Source organism: Lampris incognitus, chromosome 13 (genome assembly GCF_029633865.1).
Source record: "Lampris incognitus isolate fLamInc1 chromosome 13, fLamInc1.hap2, whole genome shotgun sequence".
NCBI classification, from domain to species: Eukaryota; Metazoa; Chordata; class Actinopteri; order Lampriformes; family Lampridae; genus Lampris; species Lampris incognitus.
Genome location: NC_079223.1, coordinates 32,516,741 through 32,534,824, shown reverse-complemented (window position 1 = coordinate 32,534,824; position 18,084 = coordinate 32,516,741). Strand labels below are relative to the sequence as shown.

At 44.0% G+C, this 18,084-nt stretch overlaps 1 protein-coding gene across 4 annotated transcripts in view; it reads left to right on the top strand.

Annotated features, from left to right (window-relative positions):
* The window catches only part of piezo1 (piezo-type mechanosensitive ion channel component 1), a 178,998-nt gene extending 163,494 nt beyond the window's left edge, over nucleotides 1–15,504 (top strand). For 3 of the 4 annotated variants that reach the window (XM_056292214.1, XM_056292213.1, XM_056292212.1), the window contains 11 exons: nucleotides 299–360; nucleotides 594–752; nucleotides 5,582–5,729; nucleotides 5,814–6,002; nucleotides 6,173–6,265; nucleotides 6,669–6,841; nucleotides 8,586–8,708; nucleotides 8,824–8,903; nucleotides 9,952–10,147; nucleotides 10,293–10,434; nucleotides 12,656–15,504. In XM_056292214.1, coding sequence (XP_056148189.1) covers nucleotides 299–360; nucleotides 594–752; nucleotides 5,582–5,729; nucleotides 5,814–6,002; nucleotides 6,173–6,265; nucleotides 6,669–6,841; nucleotides 8,586–8,708; nucleotides 8,824–8,903; nucleotides 9,952–10,147; nucleotides 10,293–10,434; nucleotides 12,656–12,784 — 1,494 coding nt within the window. In that variant the 3' untranslated portion in view covers nucleotides 12,785–15,504. Of the gene's footprint in view, nucleotides 1–298; nucleotides 361–593; nucleotides 817–5,581; nucleotides 5,730–5,813; nucleotides 6,003–6,172; nucleotides 6,266–6,668; nucleotides 6,842–8,585; nucleotides 8,709–8,823; nucleotides 8,904–9,951; nucleotides 10,148–10,292; nucleotides 10,435–12,655 lie in introns of those variants that run through there. The other variant, XR_008811284.1, reaches the window with a different exon arrangement.
* The last annotated feature ends 2,580 nt before the right edge of the window (nucleotides 15,505–18,084 follow it).

Genomic DNA, 18,084 nt, shown 5'->3' with positions numbered 1-18,084 from the left:
CCAGGCAAAACTCCTCACCGTCAGGTGAAAAGAAGCGGCTGGTGACTCCACATGTATCAGAGGAGGCACATTGTAGTCTGCAGCCCTCCCCAGATTGGCAGAGGGGGTGGGGCAGAGATCGGGACAGCTTGGAAGAGTAGGGTAATTGGCTGGATACAACTGGGAGAAAAAAAGGGGGGGGGATCCCAAAAAAATCCAAAACATTGAAAAGTACTTTGGGAATTAAAAGCTAGAAGTATTTATATAATTCCTTCTCCTTCTTTTGTTCATCTATCCTTCCTTCCTTCTGTCTATCCAGGTTATCCTGGTGTTTGGGATCCATCTGTGGATGTTCTTCATCCTGCCTGCTGTCACAGAGAGGTGAAGGTTTTGAGATTAACCTTTCAATTCAGAGACACAATGAACCATCATATCTGATAATGAGCATAATGATAATGAGCATTCTGTTTGTAGTAACACTGTATAGTCTAATACAGATTTGCTTTCTTTTCTCTGTTTGTCTCTCTCTTTTGCTCTGTCTGTGTGTCTCTCTCTCTCTCTGTCTCTTTCTGTCTCTATGTCTCTCTGTCTCTGTTTCCCTGTCTGTCTCTCAGGATGTTCAATCAGAACTTTGTGGCACAACTCTGGTACTTTGTCAAGTGTATCTACTTTGGCTTGTCAGCCTATCAGATCAGATGTGGATACCCAACCCGCATCCTGGGCAACTTCCTCACCAAGAAATACAACCACCTCAACCTGTTCCTCTTCCAAGGGTAGGGATGGAGGGATAAAGAATGGATGGAAGATGGATGGATGGATGGTGGATGTAGTAAAAATGTATGTATGTATAGACAAAGGATGGAGAGGATGGAGTATGTGTGTGTGTGTGTATATGTATATATGTGTGTGTGATGTATATATATATCTATATATATAGATATATATATAGATATAGATATATATCTATATATATACACTACCGTTCAAAAGTTTGGGATCACCCAAACAATTTCGTGTTTTCCATGAAAAGTCACACTTATTCACCACCATATGTTGTGAAATGAATAGAAAATAGAGTCAAGACATTGACAAGGTTAGAAATAATGATTTGTATTTGAAATAAGATTTTTTTTACATCAAACTTTGCTTTCGTCAAAGAATCCTCCATTTGCAGCAATTACAGCATTGCAGACCTTTGGCATTCTAGCTGTTAATTTGTTGAGGTAATCTGGAGAAATTGCACCCCACGCTTCCAGAAGCAGCTCCCACAAGTTGGATTGGTTGGATGGGCACTTCTTTGAGCAGATTGAGTTTCTGGAGCATCACATTTGTGGGGTCAATTAAACGCTCAAAATGGCCAGAAAAAGAGAACTTTCATCTGAAACTCGACAGTCTATTCTTGTTCTTAGAAATGAAGGCTATTCCATGCGAGAAATTGCTAAGAAATTGAAGATTTCCTACACCGGTGTGTACTACTCCCTTCAGAGGACAGCACAAACAGGCTTTAACAGGTACTATTTAATGAAGATGCCAGTTGGGGACCTGTGAGGCGTCTGTTTCTCAAACTAGAGACTCTAATGTACTTATCTTCTTGTTCAGTTGTGCAACGCGGCCTCCCACTTCTTTTTCTACTCTGGTTAGAGCCTGTTTGTGCTGTCCTCTGAAGGGAGTAGTACACACCGGTGTAGGAAATCTTCAATTTCTTAGCAATTTCTCGCATGGAATAGCCTTCATTTCTAAGAACAAGAATAGACTGTCGAGTTTCAGATGAAAGTTCTCTTTTTCTGGCCATTTTGAGCGTTTAATTGACCCCACAAATGTGATGCTCCAGAAACTCAATCTGCTCAAAGAAGTGCCCATCCAACCAATCCAACTTGTGGGAGCTGCTTCTGGAAGCGTGGGGTGCAATTTCTCCAGATTACCTCAACAAATTAACAGCTAGAATGCCAAAGGTCTGCAATGCTGTAATTGCTGCAAATGGAGGATTCTTTGACGAAAGCAAAGTTTGATGTAAAAAAAATCTTATTTCACATACAAATCATTATTTCTAACCTTGTCAATGTCTTGACTCTATTTTCTATTCATTTCACAACATATGGTGGTGAATAAGTGTGACTTTTCATGGAAAACACAAAATTGTTTGGGTGATCCCAAACTTTTGAACGGTAGTGTATATAGATATATATGTTAGTTCTTTGATACACCATATGGTGCAACCTGGACACATCGTCAGCAATGAACAGGTGTTTTGGATTTTAACATCAGCCGAGTGATCAAGCCCCGACTTGTGTCCAGGTAGCGCATTATGCCATGCGTCACCCCTCTTCACCCAGGGCCAACGGGAAGCCTTTTCCACGGCTTCCAAGATGTTCCTAATGGTGCCTCTTCTTTGCAGCCCACAAATCCCCAAGAGTCTCAGGACCCGGTGTAGAGACTGGCCTGCAAAGTCCCGACAGCCCACTTCAACCGGCTCAGAGTGGGCCTTCCACCCATTCATCCGACATTCCAGATCTACATACCCGGCTCTCTTCCTTTCTTGCGCCTCCTCCATCCAATCTTCCCAGGGGACAGTTAGCTCTAGCAAAACCATTTACTTGGTTGTCACAGACATTAGGACCATGTCTGGCCTGAGTGTGGCAGCTGCGATGGTGTCCATGAACCTCAATTGTCTCCCTAGGTCGGCCAGGAACTGCCAGTCCCTTGCTGTTGCAGACAGCCTGTCCTGGGACTTTGGCTGGGGCTTCTCCCCTGCTCGAACAAAGGCGATAGTGCGGTTTTTTGGGTGTTGCTGCTTGCTGTAGCTGATCCCAGTGCAGATGGTGTCTGCTGCTACCTGCAGAACTTGGATATGGCGCCAATGATACTGCCCCTCTCTCAAGGCCTTTGGATAGCAGCAGGATGTGCTCCAAGGTTCCCCTTTTCTTGCAGAGTTGGCAAGCAGGTGAGTCCACCAGACCCCAGCTGAACAGATTGGAAGGGCTCAGGAAGATATCATACACTGACGTGACCAAAAACTTGAACCGGTGTGATTTCGCCCTCCAGAGTTCTGCCCAGGTGATCCTTAGGCCGGCGGTATGTATAAGCAGGCCCCCTGCTTATACATACCCACAATTCTGCTGTAGCGAGCTTCCTTCACCACTGCGCGTACCTCCTCCTGGATCAGTTTTTACCTCTCCTGTCCTCGGGCTTTACCATAGCAACAAGGTCTTGAGTTGCTCCCGAGCCCGTTCCAACCAGTTGCCACAGTGCCCATGAGGATGCTGTGCTGCCAACCTTGCCTCAGCTACCTCAACCACCTCCTGTTCTGACCTCAATACCTGCAGAGGAGACCATGGTCTCAGCGGAATCTTGGTAGAGCAGGACTTCTCTGGCTCAGATGATCTTGGACTTCTCTGCCAGACTGTAGAAAGGGAGCTGTAGCTTTGTGTTATGCCCATAAAGGGCGATGATGCTTAGGCTCCGCAGCAGGCCCATCCATCTGCGCAGGAACTGGCTGATCTTCCTTTCGAAGCCCTTCATGATTGTGATTGAGACTTCATAGATTAGCAGTGGCCAGAGGAGTTGAGGCAGGATTCCATGTTTATATATCCAGGCCTTGAATTTTCCAGGAAGCCCTGACTTGTCCACTGTGGAGAGCCAAATGTTGAGGTCATCACTGCTTGCCTGGCGTGCCGCTGTGTCCTTCAGATTGTTGGTGAAGATCTTACCCAGGCTCTTGACTGGCTTTTCAGTCACAGATGGAATTTGGGTGAGTCCCAAAGAGAAGCTGAACTTATCAGTTACTCTTCCTTTCCTGAGGACCAGAGACCTGGATTTTGTGGGCTTGAAGCTCATTCTTGCCCATGTAATGAGCCGTTCAAGTCCATGAAGGAGCCACCTGCTTCTGGACACTGATGTAATTGTTACCATTCGGTAACAATTCATCCATGAATGCTCTGATTGGGGGTTGTCAGGTGCCATATTTGGACCGAGGACCTCTGCACTCCACTTCCACAGACTTCACAAGCATATTCATGGCCACCACAAACAGGGACACAGAAATTGTGCAGTCAGTGATGATACCCTTTTCTAGCCAATGACATGCTGATGTCGAGGTCCCAGAGGATGACCTCAGGCTAAAGTTGTTGTATTAGTCAAGGATGAGTTTTTGGATCTTCTCTGGGACTAGGTATCTGATCAGGGCCAGTTCTACCAGCTTGTGTAGGATTGATCCGTAGGCCAGCCACAGCACTGCCAGGTGTCCCCTGCTTTCTCGCGACTCTGATCAGTTTGGTTATCACACCTGTGTGCTATATGCATCCTGAAACACCAGGGACTCCTCCCTTCTGCACTGATGTGTCTATGTAGGAGTTCTTCAGGAGAAACCCTGTGAGGCGATTGGCAACAATCTTGAAAAAGATCTTACATTCCACACTGAGGAGTGAGATCGTCCTAAATTGCTCGGTGTTGCTTGCGTTCTCCTCCTTAGGAATCCACACGCCTTCTGCATATTTCCACTGCTGCAGCACCTTTCCCCTCCTCCAGATCACCTTGTACACCTTCCAATGGCATTGCAGAAGCCTGGGGGACCTTTTCAAGACCTTGTACGGCACTCCACTTGGGCCTGGGGCTAAAGATGTTCTGGCCGACTTGATGACCTCCTCGATCTCTTTCATTGTAGGTTTGTTGATGTTGAACAGGTTGCTGGGTTTGGGTGGGGATATAAGGGCTGTGCAGTGACCAAGGTCTTGCTCCCTCATGCTGTCACTGTAGGTGTTGCTATGTGGCAGTTGATCTCTTCCTTAGGGCATGACAGGTGACCACTGTGTTTCTGCCCCAACAGCTTCTTCGTAAATCAAAATAGATGTGCAATAAAGGCACTGTGCTTGTGGGCCTTTTCCTTGCTCCTCTTCCTGTGCCACTCAGCATGCCGAAGGGTGATTAGCCTTTCCCTTACCATGCCTCGAAGTTCTGACAAGGCTGCCTTCTTTTCCTCATTTGCCTTCCTGTACTGGTTCTTGAGTGTCCTCAGCTCTTGTCTAAGTTGGGCGATCTTAACTTCCTTTTGGTTTGGATTTGCAGTAGTCTTGATGGCCCGTTTTTCGTTGACGCCGAACCTCTCTGAAGCAATGCTCATTATTAAGGTGCTCATTGTCTGTAGCCTCTGGTCTGCACCACCCTTGGCTGTTGCTTCAAGGGCTGCATCCACATCTTCGTCATACTAGCACCACGCCGACTCTCGTATGTATGGATGATGGACATAATATGTACATACAAATGGATAGATGGATGGATGGTGAATATATGGATGATGGATGGAGTATTTATGTATGTGTATATGTATGGATGGACAGATGGATGGATAATGGAAGGAGTATTTATGGATGGATGGTGTAAGTATGGATGGATGATGGTTGGATGGAAAAGAAATTGTGCTACTTACACATTGAAATGCGTTGTCTTCCCCAGGTTTAAGATTTCTCTCTTAGCCCTGAGATCTTTAAAAAGTGCATTAAAAGTATGTGGAAAGTATATCTTATTACGTGTAACTATTGATATAAGTTCATGAGTTTTCAGATGTGTGTGTGTGTGTGTGTGTGTGTGTGTGTGTGTGTGTGTCCAGGTTCCGTCTGGTACCATTCCTGGTGGAGCTGCGTGCAGTGATGGACTGGGTTTGGACTGACACCACTCTGTCTCTATCCAATTGGATGTGTGTGGAGGACATCTACGCCAACATCTTCATTATTAAGTGTAGCCGTGAAACAGAGAAGGTAACAGATCTGTGGAACCATCTCTCTTCCGAGATTCACAGTGGACCAGTAAATGTCTTTACAAATAACATCTTCCGTTTCTAGAAATACCCGCAGCCTAAAGGACAGAAGAAGAAAAAGATAGTAAAATATGGGATGGGTGGATTGATCATCTTCTTCCTGATCTGCATCATCTGGTTCCCGCTACTCTTCATTTCATTGGTCAGATCGGTGGTGGGTGTGGTCAACCACCCTGTTGATGTCACAGTAACTGTCAAGCTGGGAGGATATGAGGTAATCAACAGGAAGTGACCTCACAAAGATGGACATGACAGAAGTCTGATTCTCTGAGTCATAAATGTATCTGAAATGAACAGTCTTACTTTGTGTGTGTGTGTGTGTGTTTGTGCGTGTGTTTGTGCGTGCGTGCGTATGTGCATGCGTGTGTCTGCTTGCATTTCCAGCCCCTGTTCACGATGAGTGTTCAGCAGCAGTCCATTCAGCCCTTCACAGAAGAGGACTATGACAAACTCACCACCCAGTTTGGAGAAAATGCAGTACGTACTGGTTTTAGTCTGGTCATTGTGTGTCTTTGTGTTGCCACTTAGTCTGTTACTCCTCCTACTTAATGATATCACTGTGTAGGACTTTCTGTCTGAAAGGTATGCAGTCTGTCATACAGATGTACTGTCTGTCAACCTGTGTCTGTCTGTCTGTCCGTCCATCCTTCTCCTGTCAACATGGCGTTATTTGCCTCATGTCACCTTAACAAGGTGACAGCAATCTTTTACTTCAGAGTGTGTGTGTTTGTTTGTGAGTGTGGTTTTTCTGTCCAACTGTCCCTCTCTAACCTGCCCTGCAGTTTATTTCACCTGTGCAGTTAAACTCAAACTTCCTTCCTACTAAATGTTGGTCTGTGGTTGTGTGTGTGTGTGTGTGTGTGTGGGGGGGGTTGTGTAGGTGGCCATGCAATTCATAACGCTGTACAGTTGTGAGGACATCGTGACGGCTCAGATCGAGGGCAGCTCGGGGTCGGTGTGGAGAATCAGCCCACCGAGCCGACAAGAACTCATAAAGGAACTACTGGGAAGTCCAGTGGACCTGACCCTGAGATTGGCATGGAACTTCCAGAGGTAAACTGATGACTGTGACCTTTGACCTCATGAGGGGTTGTACGGGACATAAATCAAACTTCTCACAAGTACAACTGAAAATCAAATCCTCTCATATTAACAACTGAAAACCTTTCACATACTTTACTGTAAATCTCTTACACATACTACTGAAAAGCTCTCACGTATACTACTGAAATCATCTCACACACAGGTAAGTATGTAGTGGTGTTCTACTCTTCTGAAGTCGACTCCGACTCCTGACTCCCACTGTTTAAGTCAATTGAATTTTAATTGAGACAGTCTCAGAGCCACACATGAATTAACCCACGAAACACAATTCACTGGCTTTTTTTTGGAGGGGGGGGATTTTTCCCCCCCAATTGTATTTGGCCAATTACCCCACTCTTCCCACTGTCCCGGTCTCTGCTCCACCCCCTCTGCCAATCAGGGGAGGGCTGCGGACTACCACATGCTTCTTCCGATACATGAGCAGTCACCAGCCACTTCTTTTCACCTGACAGTGAGGGGTTTTGCCAGGGGTAACGTAGCATGTCGGAGGATCACACTATTCCGCCCAGTTCCCCCTCCCCCCTGAACAGGCGCCCCGGCTGACCAGAGGAGGCGTGAGAAAGTATGATAAAGTCATTGATAGCATTGCGGTCATATCATAATCATGTAAACCAACTGCTTTTGTCTAAGTCAGTGTGGGAGGCAGCTGATCCAACTTTTTGTTTTGCCGGCACAACATAACGATGTTCCAGTGTGAGACTATTAAGCACTGGCGGTAAATAAATGAAAACAATGAATATGAGCATGCTTTCTGATATCCTGTTTTGATAATGCTAACTAACCGACTAACTAATACCAGCTAACTCTGCATTGGTGATGTAAAGATAGAAACGCCCGCTACGAAGCCTTAAGGAGTGAACACTGTCTGTTGTTTCTGTTTTCTTGTCACTGTGACTGGATTTGCGGCATACTACATTAAACTACATTTTTAAAAAAAGGAATGTGGTAAAACTATGCACAGGTGCCAGTAATGCTCAGGCTAATAGTAATTTATCATGTTTGTGGTTGTAATGCTATTTTTAATGTTAATAATTGTTAGCTCCTTGTTTTGAGACCTGATCTGATCTGTGTCCACTACCACAACACCGATGTGGGGAAAACCAAGATGGCGTCATTTCACATCATCAGTCTAGTTTATTATAGAATAGTAAAACTGGTGTCCCAGTTGTCGTATGCCAAAGTCTTAATCTGTCCTTTTAATTCTGTCAGTTTTTACTGTCAGTTGTATGTATGCACAGCGAGTTCTGTCCTTTTTCGCTTTTTTCCGAGAATGCACCAAAATAATTTTCTAGAAGTCATAACTTATTGATGATGGGAATTATGCCTTGAAAAGTGAAAGTTTTATTACACTAAAGTAAATATTCACACTATTCCTTAATCTGGATACAATTAAAATCCAGTTTTGATATTAGAATAATGTCAGTTAGGATCTCATTATGAGTCTGCATGTAAACAATATTATAGAAAACACATTCAGACCTAACTACTACTCTGCCTGATTTCTCTGCCATTTGTCTCTCTTTTTATCTGTCATTGTTTTCTCTGTTCTTTGTCTCATTCTCTTTTCTGTGGTATTATTTCTCCGTTTTCGCTCATCCTTCTCTCTGTCATTCTCTTTCTCCCTGTCCATGTTTTCTCTTATCTTTCTCTTTTCCATTGTTCCCTCTCTCTCTTTTCTCCATCTGTCCATCAGGGATTTGGGTAAAGGAGGGACTGTTGAACACACCTTTGACAGACACTCTATTGATCTGGAACCAGGAAACACTGTCAGAGCCGACCTGGCCTCGCTTCTGGTTGGCAACCGCACCAAACCTGTGTAGGTACACACACACTCTGGGGCATATGTGTGTGTGTGCGTGTGTGTGTGGATTAGTGTTTCATTCATGTTGAATGGAGATGTGTCTTAACGTTGTGTGTCATCTCCTCTTTAGGCGTGTTACCAACATGTTTCCCAACTACATCCGAGCCCCTAATGGAGCGGAAGCCAAACCAGTTAGTCAGCTGTATGAAGGTCAGAGTTCACCTCATTGTTTTCAAATGAACATTCCTATAATGTATTTGCCCTCACAGACCAGAGGAATAACACAAACACTTTCAGGGTTTGAAGGTTATAAGTATCCTATTACTAATTTATTAATCATTATTTACATCCTCTTATTAGAAAGTGACCCCAAAGATAAGAAATGCAGTCCATCTTTTATCTTAAGAGCTTTAAGTTCAGTTGAAACAACTTCCTGAAGCTTGACAAGTTAATGGGGATTTGGAAATAGGATTTAATTGGCTAGAAATTATGCTATTCAGTTTTTAAGGTGGCATGGCACCACAGTGAAGTGGAAAACAGAAGGAAAAGCACACGGAAAAAACATGGAAAACTGGGATTTGTAACAATTTGTGACGAAATAAAGTTTATCAAGTATTTTGCTGAAATTTAAAAAAAAATAAGGACCTGGCACGGAGTAAATGGTTTTTATTGTGACACTTTCATTTTAACTGTTGTTGATGAATGTTATTTTCATGTTGTTGGACAGCTTTTAATACCTTTACAAACCAAGTCCCAATTTTTTTGTCCAATAATTTTGCATGTTGAAAAAAATAAATATGACGACAAAAATCGTCCATTATGTTAACATACCAACTCCAACAAAGTCAGCCATCACAAATAGTGAACAGTTCAAACAGTTTCAATTTTCTGTTTCTCCACATTTGTCGATACACTTGCAGATATTTTCTAGACTTGTTTCGACCACAGTGACGGATTTTAAAAAATGCATATGAAAAATGCAAAAACCATGCCGATCCAAGTACCTTTGAGCCAAATACCACCTGCCTAATCAGAGAAGAGGATGAAAATATACATCAAATACAAAAAGTGTCCATTTTTAAATCATTAAATTGAGACTTTGTTGTCTTTACTGACCAGTATTAATGACAACTATGGTATGTTCATAACCATAACTACCACAGCAGGTTTAAGAGGCGCTAACGCCTTTTAGGACTGGCTGTTCAATGTGTTGACCAGACTCAGACAGTCATTTCCACCATCCATCTGTCTATCCCAGGTAATGAGGAGGGGTACCAGGATGTGACGTTGGCCTTGAAGAGCGACAGGTCGTTGAATGGCAGTGGAAACCAGGAATGGTGGGACATCGCAATAGCGGACTGCCCCACCTCCACGGGGAGATGCGGCGTTTTACCCATGGTCATATTCAATGATAAAGTAAGCCCGCCGAGCCTGGGCTTCCTGGCTGGATACGGGTAAGGACGACCCGCAATAATTTAAGCGAATCAAAATATTCCCTCACATAATCTTCAGTTCATTCAGGGTGACAGATGGTACTCAGTTCTGTTCAGTTTTTTCCTAGTCTGGTTCTGGTTTATTCTGAATCTGTACTCCAAACAGGATCATGGGTCTGTACGTGTCGGTGGTGTTGGTGATCGGTAAGTTTGTGCGAGGATTCTTCAGTGAGATCTCCCACTCCATCATGTTTGAGGAGCTTCCCTGTGTGGACCGCATCCTAAAGCTCTGTACTGATATTTTCCTGGTTAGTGCACACACATACACACACATACACACACACACACACACACACACAGTCATACATAGATATACTGTAATTCTGTACATGTATGCTATACACTAGGGGCCGTGCAGAATACTTTTTTTTCAAGCTATGGATTTTCAGCACATTTTTCAAACAAATGAACAAATATTCATTTTAAATTATATAGACAATTAAAAATAAATCAAGGCCTAAGACAGGTCATGGATAATGAATGCAGCTATAGCCGTCATTTGTTCCCTTTACAGTTCTGAGTAGCTAATGCTATGGCTACAGATCAGCTCACTATTGACAGGAAAGGTTCACACGGTTATTTTTGTTTTTCAGACATCACATTTCAAATGATATGACGCACACACTCGACACTGAGACACAATCCTATTTGAGTGGATAGCTTTACCTTTGTTCATATATTTTGACAATGATGCTCAGAGCCAGGTAAAATAGATAGATTGCACTAGGCTGTATTTTTCAGGCCCCCCTACATGCACATTTTGATATTTGGTAAACAAACAAAATGACTTTTAATTGCAGTACTGAGGTTCTGCAAAAAAATGTTGGCTCACATTCTCTGGCCTGTTGTAATTCCATAGTCTTGTCCTGTGGTGTTGATGTTGATACTGATGTTGTAGATGTGTTTTCTTCATCCGTTTTATATCCTTGTTTCTTGTGGTGGTGTTGTTGTAGAGGAATCATCCTTGGTATCTGTCAAAGTTGCAACCCACTAGGCGTCCAGGTAGTGTAGCGGTCGATTCCATTGCCTATCAACACGGGGATTGCCGTTTATTGTTACCTTTGGCTTGGTCGGTCATCCCTAAAGGCACAATTGGCTGTGTCTGCAGGTGAGAAGCCGGATGTGGGTATGTGTCCTGGTCGCTGCGCTAGCGCCTCCTCTGGTCAGTCTGGCTGCCTGTTCGGGGGCGAGGGGGAACTGGGGGGAATAGCGTGATCCTCCCATGCAGTACGTCCCCCTGGTGAAACTCTTCACTGTCAGGTGAAAAGAAGCGGCTGGCGACTCCACATGTATCAGAGGAGGCATGTGGTGGTCTGCAGCCCTCCTCAGATCAGCAGGAGGTGTGCAGCAGCAACCGGGACGGCTCGGAAAATAGGGTAATTGGCCGGATACAACTGGGGAGAAAAGGGGGGAAAATTAATGCAGTTACAGCTGTCATTTGTTAAATATTCATGTTGACTCCTCCAGAGAATTTTTTTTTTTTTTTACGTAGATTGCATCTGTATGGAGTTGAACAAAAAACTATTTTTTAGTTTTTTCAGGTTATTTTAGAAAGTGTAATCAGGTATGGAATGATTCCATGGTTTGGGACCCTCCTGTGTCATCAAAATAAAAGTTACCACATTTAGTTTAGACTGCGATGAAAATCGTCAGTCAGAAAGATAATTAAAATCTTCAATCTGTCTTTGGCCAGTGCATACTTAAACAGATAAAGAGAATCCTCGTTGAGCCATCCCATATTCTGTATTCTCAGTATGAGCTTTTAGTGTCAGGCAGATGATACACAGCTCAGTGGCGCAAATTGAATTAAGAACTTCTTTGTGTCTGTTTCAGAATTTTAAACAGTAGCCTAAATAAGCAGAGGGTACAGGGGCTTTATTGTAGGACAAAAACACAAACTGATTGATGCCCCAGGTTCTGTATTTTTTTCACCCCTTATATGTATAGTCTCTATGTCTTCTGTTTGCTGGTGTTGTGTGCCCATATGTGTTGATGGGTCTAGCTTTGTAGAGTCAAACTCAAATTTCCCCATGGCGACAACAAAGTAAATTTCTATTTATATCTAAATGTCTATCTAATCCATTATTTGGGTTGGTGGTCTATTTCACTACCCGTTAGAATTCCTTTTCCCTTTGCGTGAACGCACATTAAGAATCTCCACCACTGTGTAACTGCAGTTTTCTTTCTTTGAATAGTCTGTTCAAAACTCTCTATTTCAATGAAATAAAAACTGTTTTCAGAAGGACTCGGCTCATTAGAATGTCATCTTAGACTATGTTGCAGGATAGTTAGTCAAGATACTGTATATAAAAATTCCTCACATGGCTGTGCAGGAAAAAAATAAAGCATCCTAATACTGAAATTATGTTTGAATGCCAATCTATCAAATGAGTATCTGAATATTCAGATATTTGGGGCAACCCTAATATTCACAGATGGAGACAAAAACTGTGTTTGCATGTGTTGCAGGTTCGTGAGACAGGAGAGCTGGAGTTGGAGGAGGAACTTTATTCGAAGCTGATCTTCCTCTACCGCTCGCCAGAGACAATGATCAAATGGACGAGAGACATTCACAACCGAGACCAAGAGAGACACTGACACAGACCAGAACGTGTTGTGTTGCTATAAGGAACATTGGCATCTTGAATGGATTACTACAGAATAAACATTCAGGGATGAGAAACCTGAAGAGGGTCCTGAAATCAGTCCTCACTGGTATCCACAGATATGAAGAGGACATACACAGACACTAAGACAAATATTCAAAACATCCATTCGCTCAGTTTGGACCCTGGGTTTGTTATTCTGAGCTCAGATCACATTTGTTCAATGTGAGTCTATTTTTAATATCAGAGGAATTCATTAGCGTTTCACCTCGGGATTCAGTCAAAGGACCTTTTTAATAGATGAGTATCTAGACTTACACAAAGATCTAGAAAAATGGTTTTTAAGCAGAATTAGACACTAATAGGACAGAAAAGGCACAAATTGAATATATGGTTAACCTAATTAAAGGTTGGGTGAATAGCTTTCAGTCACAGCATATTTTGGGAAAAAAGGATTTTAGTTTGTCCAGTAGACAAACATCTCCACATTGCACCAACAACTATGGCACTAGTTAAATTTTCAAGATGTTGGTGAAATTTGTCAACGTTCAGTAAAACCAGACTAGACACAGCTTGTGTTGGCCCATGTCAGTCTTGTGAGTTTTCTACATGTGGAAAGACAGCTGGTCGGCAGGCCGGTGCTTCATGAAACTAAAGGAAAGTTTAGTCGACTGCTTGTCAAAATCTTCTTCAGCCAATGTTGTTTGCTGGGTTGAGGCCCCTGTCCTCATCTTTGCTTCTTATTTATTTATTTTGTTCTAGCGTTTCTTTTTTTTCCCCCTTTCGCTTCCTTTGGACATACATTTCCCTGTGTCACCAAGTTCATAAAAACAGAATGAGATTAAAACGGTGTAAGGTGTCAAACGTTGACCTGAAATTCACAGTTACCTCTAAAACAAATGTTTACATGTTCATATATTGTCAGTGTAAGGCCTCGGTCACACCAGAAATTGCTCGTGTGAACCACAGAAATGTGAATTAGTTCATCTGGACACAACGTTTATTGACGGAAACGTTTCATCACTCATCTAAGTGACCTCTTCAGTCTAAACTGACTGCAGGTATCCCCACCCTTGTAAACAATGCTGTGGCATAACGTCGACCAAAAACAATGATCAGATTCATATGCAAATAGGCATGACCATTAACAACATTAACTAGAGTTTCAGTGGCCATGTGTACTATTCACAGAGGACTGGGGAATGTTTACAATCACAGCATTGCAAGATGGTGACAGATGTACTCTTAACCCCCCCTCGGTTCAGGGATGGTCGTTCCCTCTTCACATAGATGGCCTCTTTGATTCCCCGTTCAAACCAGCATTTGAGCAAAGTTTATTCATGACCTTGAGTTGCAAGAAGCTTGGTGACCAAAAAGACTAAACACAATTAATGAAACGTAATTATTTAATTTACTCCTGCTTCAAGCCTGACTGCTAATCATGCTGCATATGTTTTGTGTATTAGTTCATAATCTGGCAGAGCACAATTGTATAAAACTGGATGAAGTGACACTGCTAAAATGTTGGCTTCCTCCATTTTGAACTCTACCTAGCAACCACCCAATCAGAAGTCAATACAGTCAAAGCAGTTTTGCTGTTGGTTGGCAGCACAAAGTCATACGTCAAAGTCCACCAAAGCTGAACTCTATGTGAAGGCATTGAGCGAATTTACTTCTAGCTGAATCAAATCCTCCAATCATGCCAATTTCATTTGAATTAATTACTTTCGCTATAAAATATTGCCGTTACAAATGCTGGTGTGACCAAACCATTATGGGGAAAATCTTAGTCTGCCTTTAATATACATCTTATCTGACCTACAATATTAAGATATGAGAGACATTTAACAACTGACATATGAGCTTCTAACACGTTAAGTATTTTTTTTCTGTTATTAAAACATTCGCTCTCCACAGTTCAAACCCATCTCATCTCTTAGAAAATGGTTTGGAGAAATAAAGCATGGGAGCAAGTCTGTACAGATGAGCATCGATAACGAGACATGATGAAACTCAACAACAGCCAATTTTGGGCAACTTTTTTGCCTGTGTTGCCTTAAAACCTTGCTTTGTGTGTGAGGGATATATATCAAATACACCTATGCGGCCCTGGGTGTGAGACTGAAAATGAAAATGAACTGAGAATGAATGAGAGAGAGAGAAGCTGGTCCTGATCGGATCACAAATGTGAAATGGATGTGGCAGCGTCATGTGGCGTTGGCACAACAAAAACACCAGCACATATTAAGATGAATCACAGCCTAACTTCTTCTAACCGGTTCATCAACCAGGAAAAAGAGGCTTTCTGAGAATTAAGGTCTTATTCACAACAGCCAGACTTCTGACAGGATGACTTGTCATGAAGAACACATCAGAATTGACTGAATGACTTTATAAACCTGTTTTTAACTGAAAACCTGCGGTGCTCCTGCAGTAAATAAATGCTATCAAAGTGCATCTAACCATTAAAACCCTTCATATGTTTACTATGTTTTATATGGTGAGGTTACGTTTGTGACGCTGTATTTCACCCTTCTCTTTTTGTGTGCCATTATAAAAGAGAAGGTTGTCTTTGGAAACTGCAGGTGTGAGAAATGTGCAAGGACTCTTTTCTTGTATGATGAATTATATTTTTTTGACAATTAAAAGGGAGACGTCTAACAACATGCTTGGGGAAGTTTACACAGTAATAAAATCTCTAATCCATCAAAACGGAAGTACTTCTCTAAATGAGTTTTGGTTGAATTTTAAATTCCAGCCTGCCAACCAACAACACCGTTGCCAAAATAAACCCAAAATCTCTTTTAAGGCCAGCAGTCCTACATTTTTTGACCATTTAATATGTTATATAGTATTTCTGAAAAATGTTGAATGTAAAAAGAAAAATGCCTTACGAAAGTAGGAGTGTGAGCGGACATGTAAGATAAGGACATCTGATGTTAGTCAAAGTCTTGAATCAAACTGTTTGGTGAAAAGTACATCTGTGTTCACAGTTTCAATCTGAACGTGAAACTGAACTAAATGTCTTGGTTCTGACAGAATCATGGTGTATAATCAAAAGAATGGTAAATGTGACTTCTGGGCTCTTATTTATTAAAGGAGAACAATCACAATGTGTATTGTAGAAATTGCAGGGAAGTAGAGATGGACAATTTCTCATAGACTACACGAACACGTCTTTTATTTTATTCACAAACCAACAGCCCGAGCAACATGGTGCTGCTCCAACCAATCATCGCCATAGCTCATCGTGTCAACAAACACTTTTTGTTTAAAGCGACCAGAACTATTATGGTGAATTATGTCCATAGAGTCCGCTACATTCGTCCCCCCAGAATTCACCATAATAGAAAAAGTCAATGTGGAGGGAGCAGATGGCCCGGCCGCAATGGCTTCACTGAGGGGGGCCCACAGAAGAGGCCTTAGGCACCCTGTGGCGGCGTGGGGATAGGGTGGGGGGTCGAGGAACTTTAGGGGCCTTGTTGGAGGGTGGGGGGAGGGTAGGAGGGCGCCCCCGCCATGGGGGCAGGGCAAATCCCAACAGGTCGGGCCAAGTCCAGGTGAGCCAGCTTGAGACAATCCACTGAAATATACTCTGGCTTGTTGCCGACTTCCATGACAAAGTGCTTGTTCCCGGTCTCCAGGATGCAGAATGGCCCGTCGTAGGGAAGCTGCAGGGTTCACGGTGGGGGTCGTGGCGGATGAAAACATATTCCGGCCACCGGCAGACTTCCGGGGATGTGAGACTGGGAGGCCGTGTTGCGAAGTGGGGACTGGTGCGAAAGCTCTGGTGTTACCCAGGAGCGTGGTCTGTTGATGGGTTGCAGATCAGGGAACTGTGGTGTTGGGGATGAAATCCCCTGGGACCCGCAGTGGCTGTCTGTAAATCAGTTCAGCGGATGAGGACTGGAGATCCTCCTTAGGGGCGGTCCTAATGCCCAGCATGACCCATGGGAGCCTGTCGACCCAGCTGCTATCCTTGAGGCTGGCCCGAAGAGCGGCCTTCATAGAGCGATGAAACCGCTTACACAACCAGTTGGCCTGCAGGTGGTGCGGTGGAGCTTCACCCCTATACTCTCTGCGACTGCGTTCCAGATCTCAGACGTAAACTGTGATCCCCGGTCCAAGGAGAGGTCAGATGGGGTGCCTAACCGGGTTACCCAGGTCCCGATGAACACCCGGATACATCGGTGGACGTCGTCGATGACAGTGGGACGGCTTCTGGCCATCGAGTGGTCCTGTCCACCATGGTGAGGAGGTTAAGTAAAACCATGGGAAGGGGCAGGGGCTCACTAGGTCCACGTTTACATGGTCGAACCTCCTTTCAGGCACCAGGAACTGTGCCAGGGGGGCTCTGGTGTGGCGGTGCACTTTAGAGCGGTGACACCCCACGCAGGTGTCAGCCCAGTCTCTCACGACTTTTTTGAGCCCATGCCAGATGAACTTGGCCGCCACTCATCTTTGAAACGGCTTTTTGCCAGGGTGGGAGAGGCCATGGACAGCGTCGAAAACATGCCCCCTCCAGCCAGTGGGAATGACGGGCCGAGTCTGACCCGTGGAGACGCCACACAGGGGCATGGTGCCAGCGTCGTCAAAAGCCACGCCCTCTGACTGCAGCCCTGTGACAGCCGTCCTGAAAGCCTGCACATCCGGATCGTTGGCCTGATCAGCTGCCATGCGGGCATAGTCAAGACTCAAGTGGACGGCCCCGCAATGGCTCAAGAGAGGCAGTCAGCGGCGAGGTTGGTTTTGCAGTGGGGGGTCATTGGGTTTATGCAATCAAAGGCAATGCAGACAGCTCTGAAACCTACAAGGCCAAAAAAGAGAAAAAAGTGTAAAGTAACCTACTGTATGTAACTACCAGACATATTGTGTTGTGACTACAGTCTATGTTTTGTGACTGATGTGTACAGTATAGAGCAAGTGGGGGTGTTACAATATTGGCTAAACCAAGGTATGTGCTCGTATACTGATGTCACCACTATAGGGCACTGTTGTGTTGACCTGTGGTCTATAAAAGAGCATGTGCAAAATGAAGAATGAGCAACACCGATGAAGAGCACGCGTGATTTTTCTGCCCTTAGAGATGACAACGTCAACACTGTCATTGACGGCTCAGCCACCTTGGCCATGGCGAACGTCAGTGGTTTGTGGTCCACAAACGCCGTGAACTGGCGGGCCTCCAGCAGGGAGCGGAAGTGTCGAATGGCGAGGTAGAGAGCGGGTTCCCGATCGAAGGTGCTATACGTCTGTTCGCTGGGGCGTAGCTGTCCGCTGAAGAAAGCGAGCGGC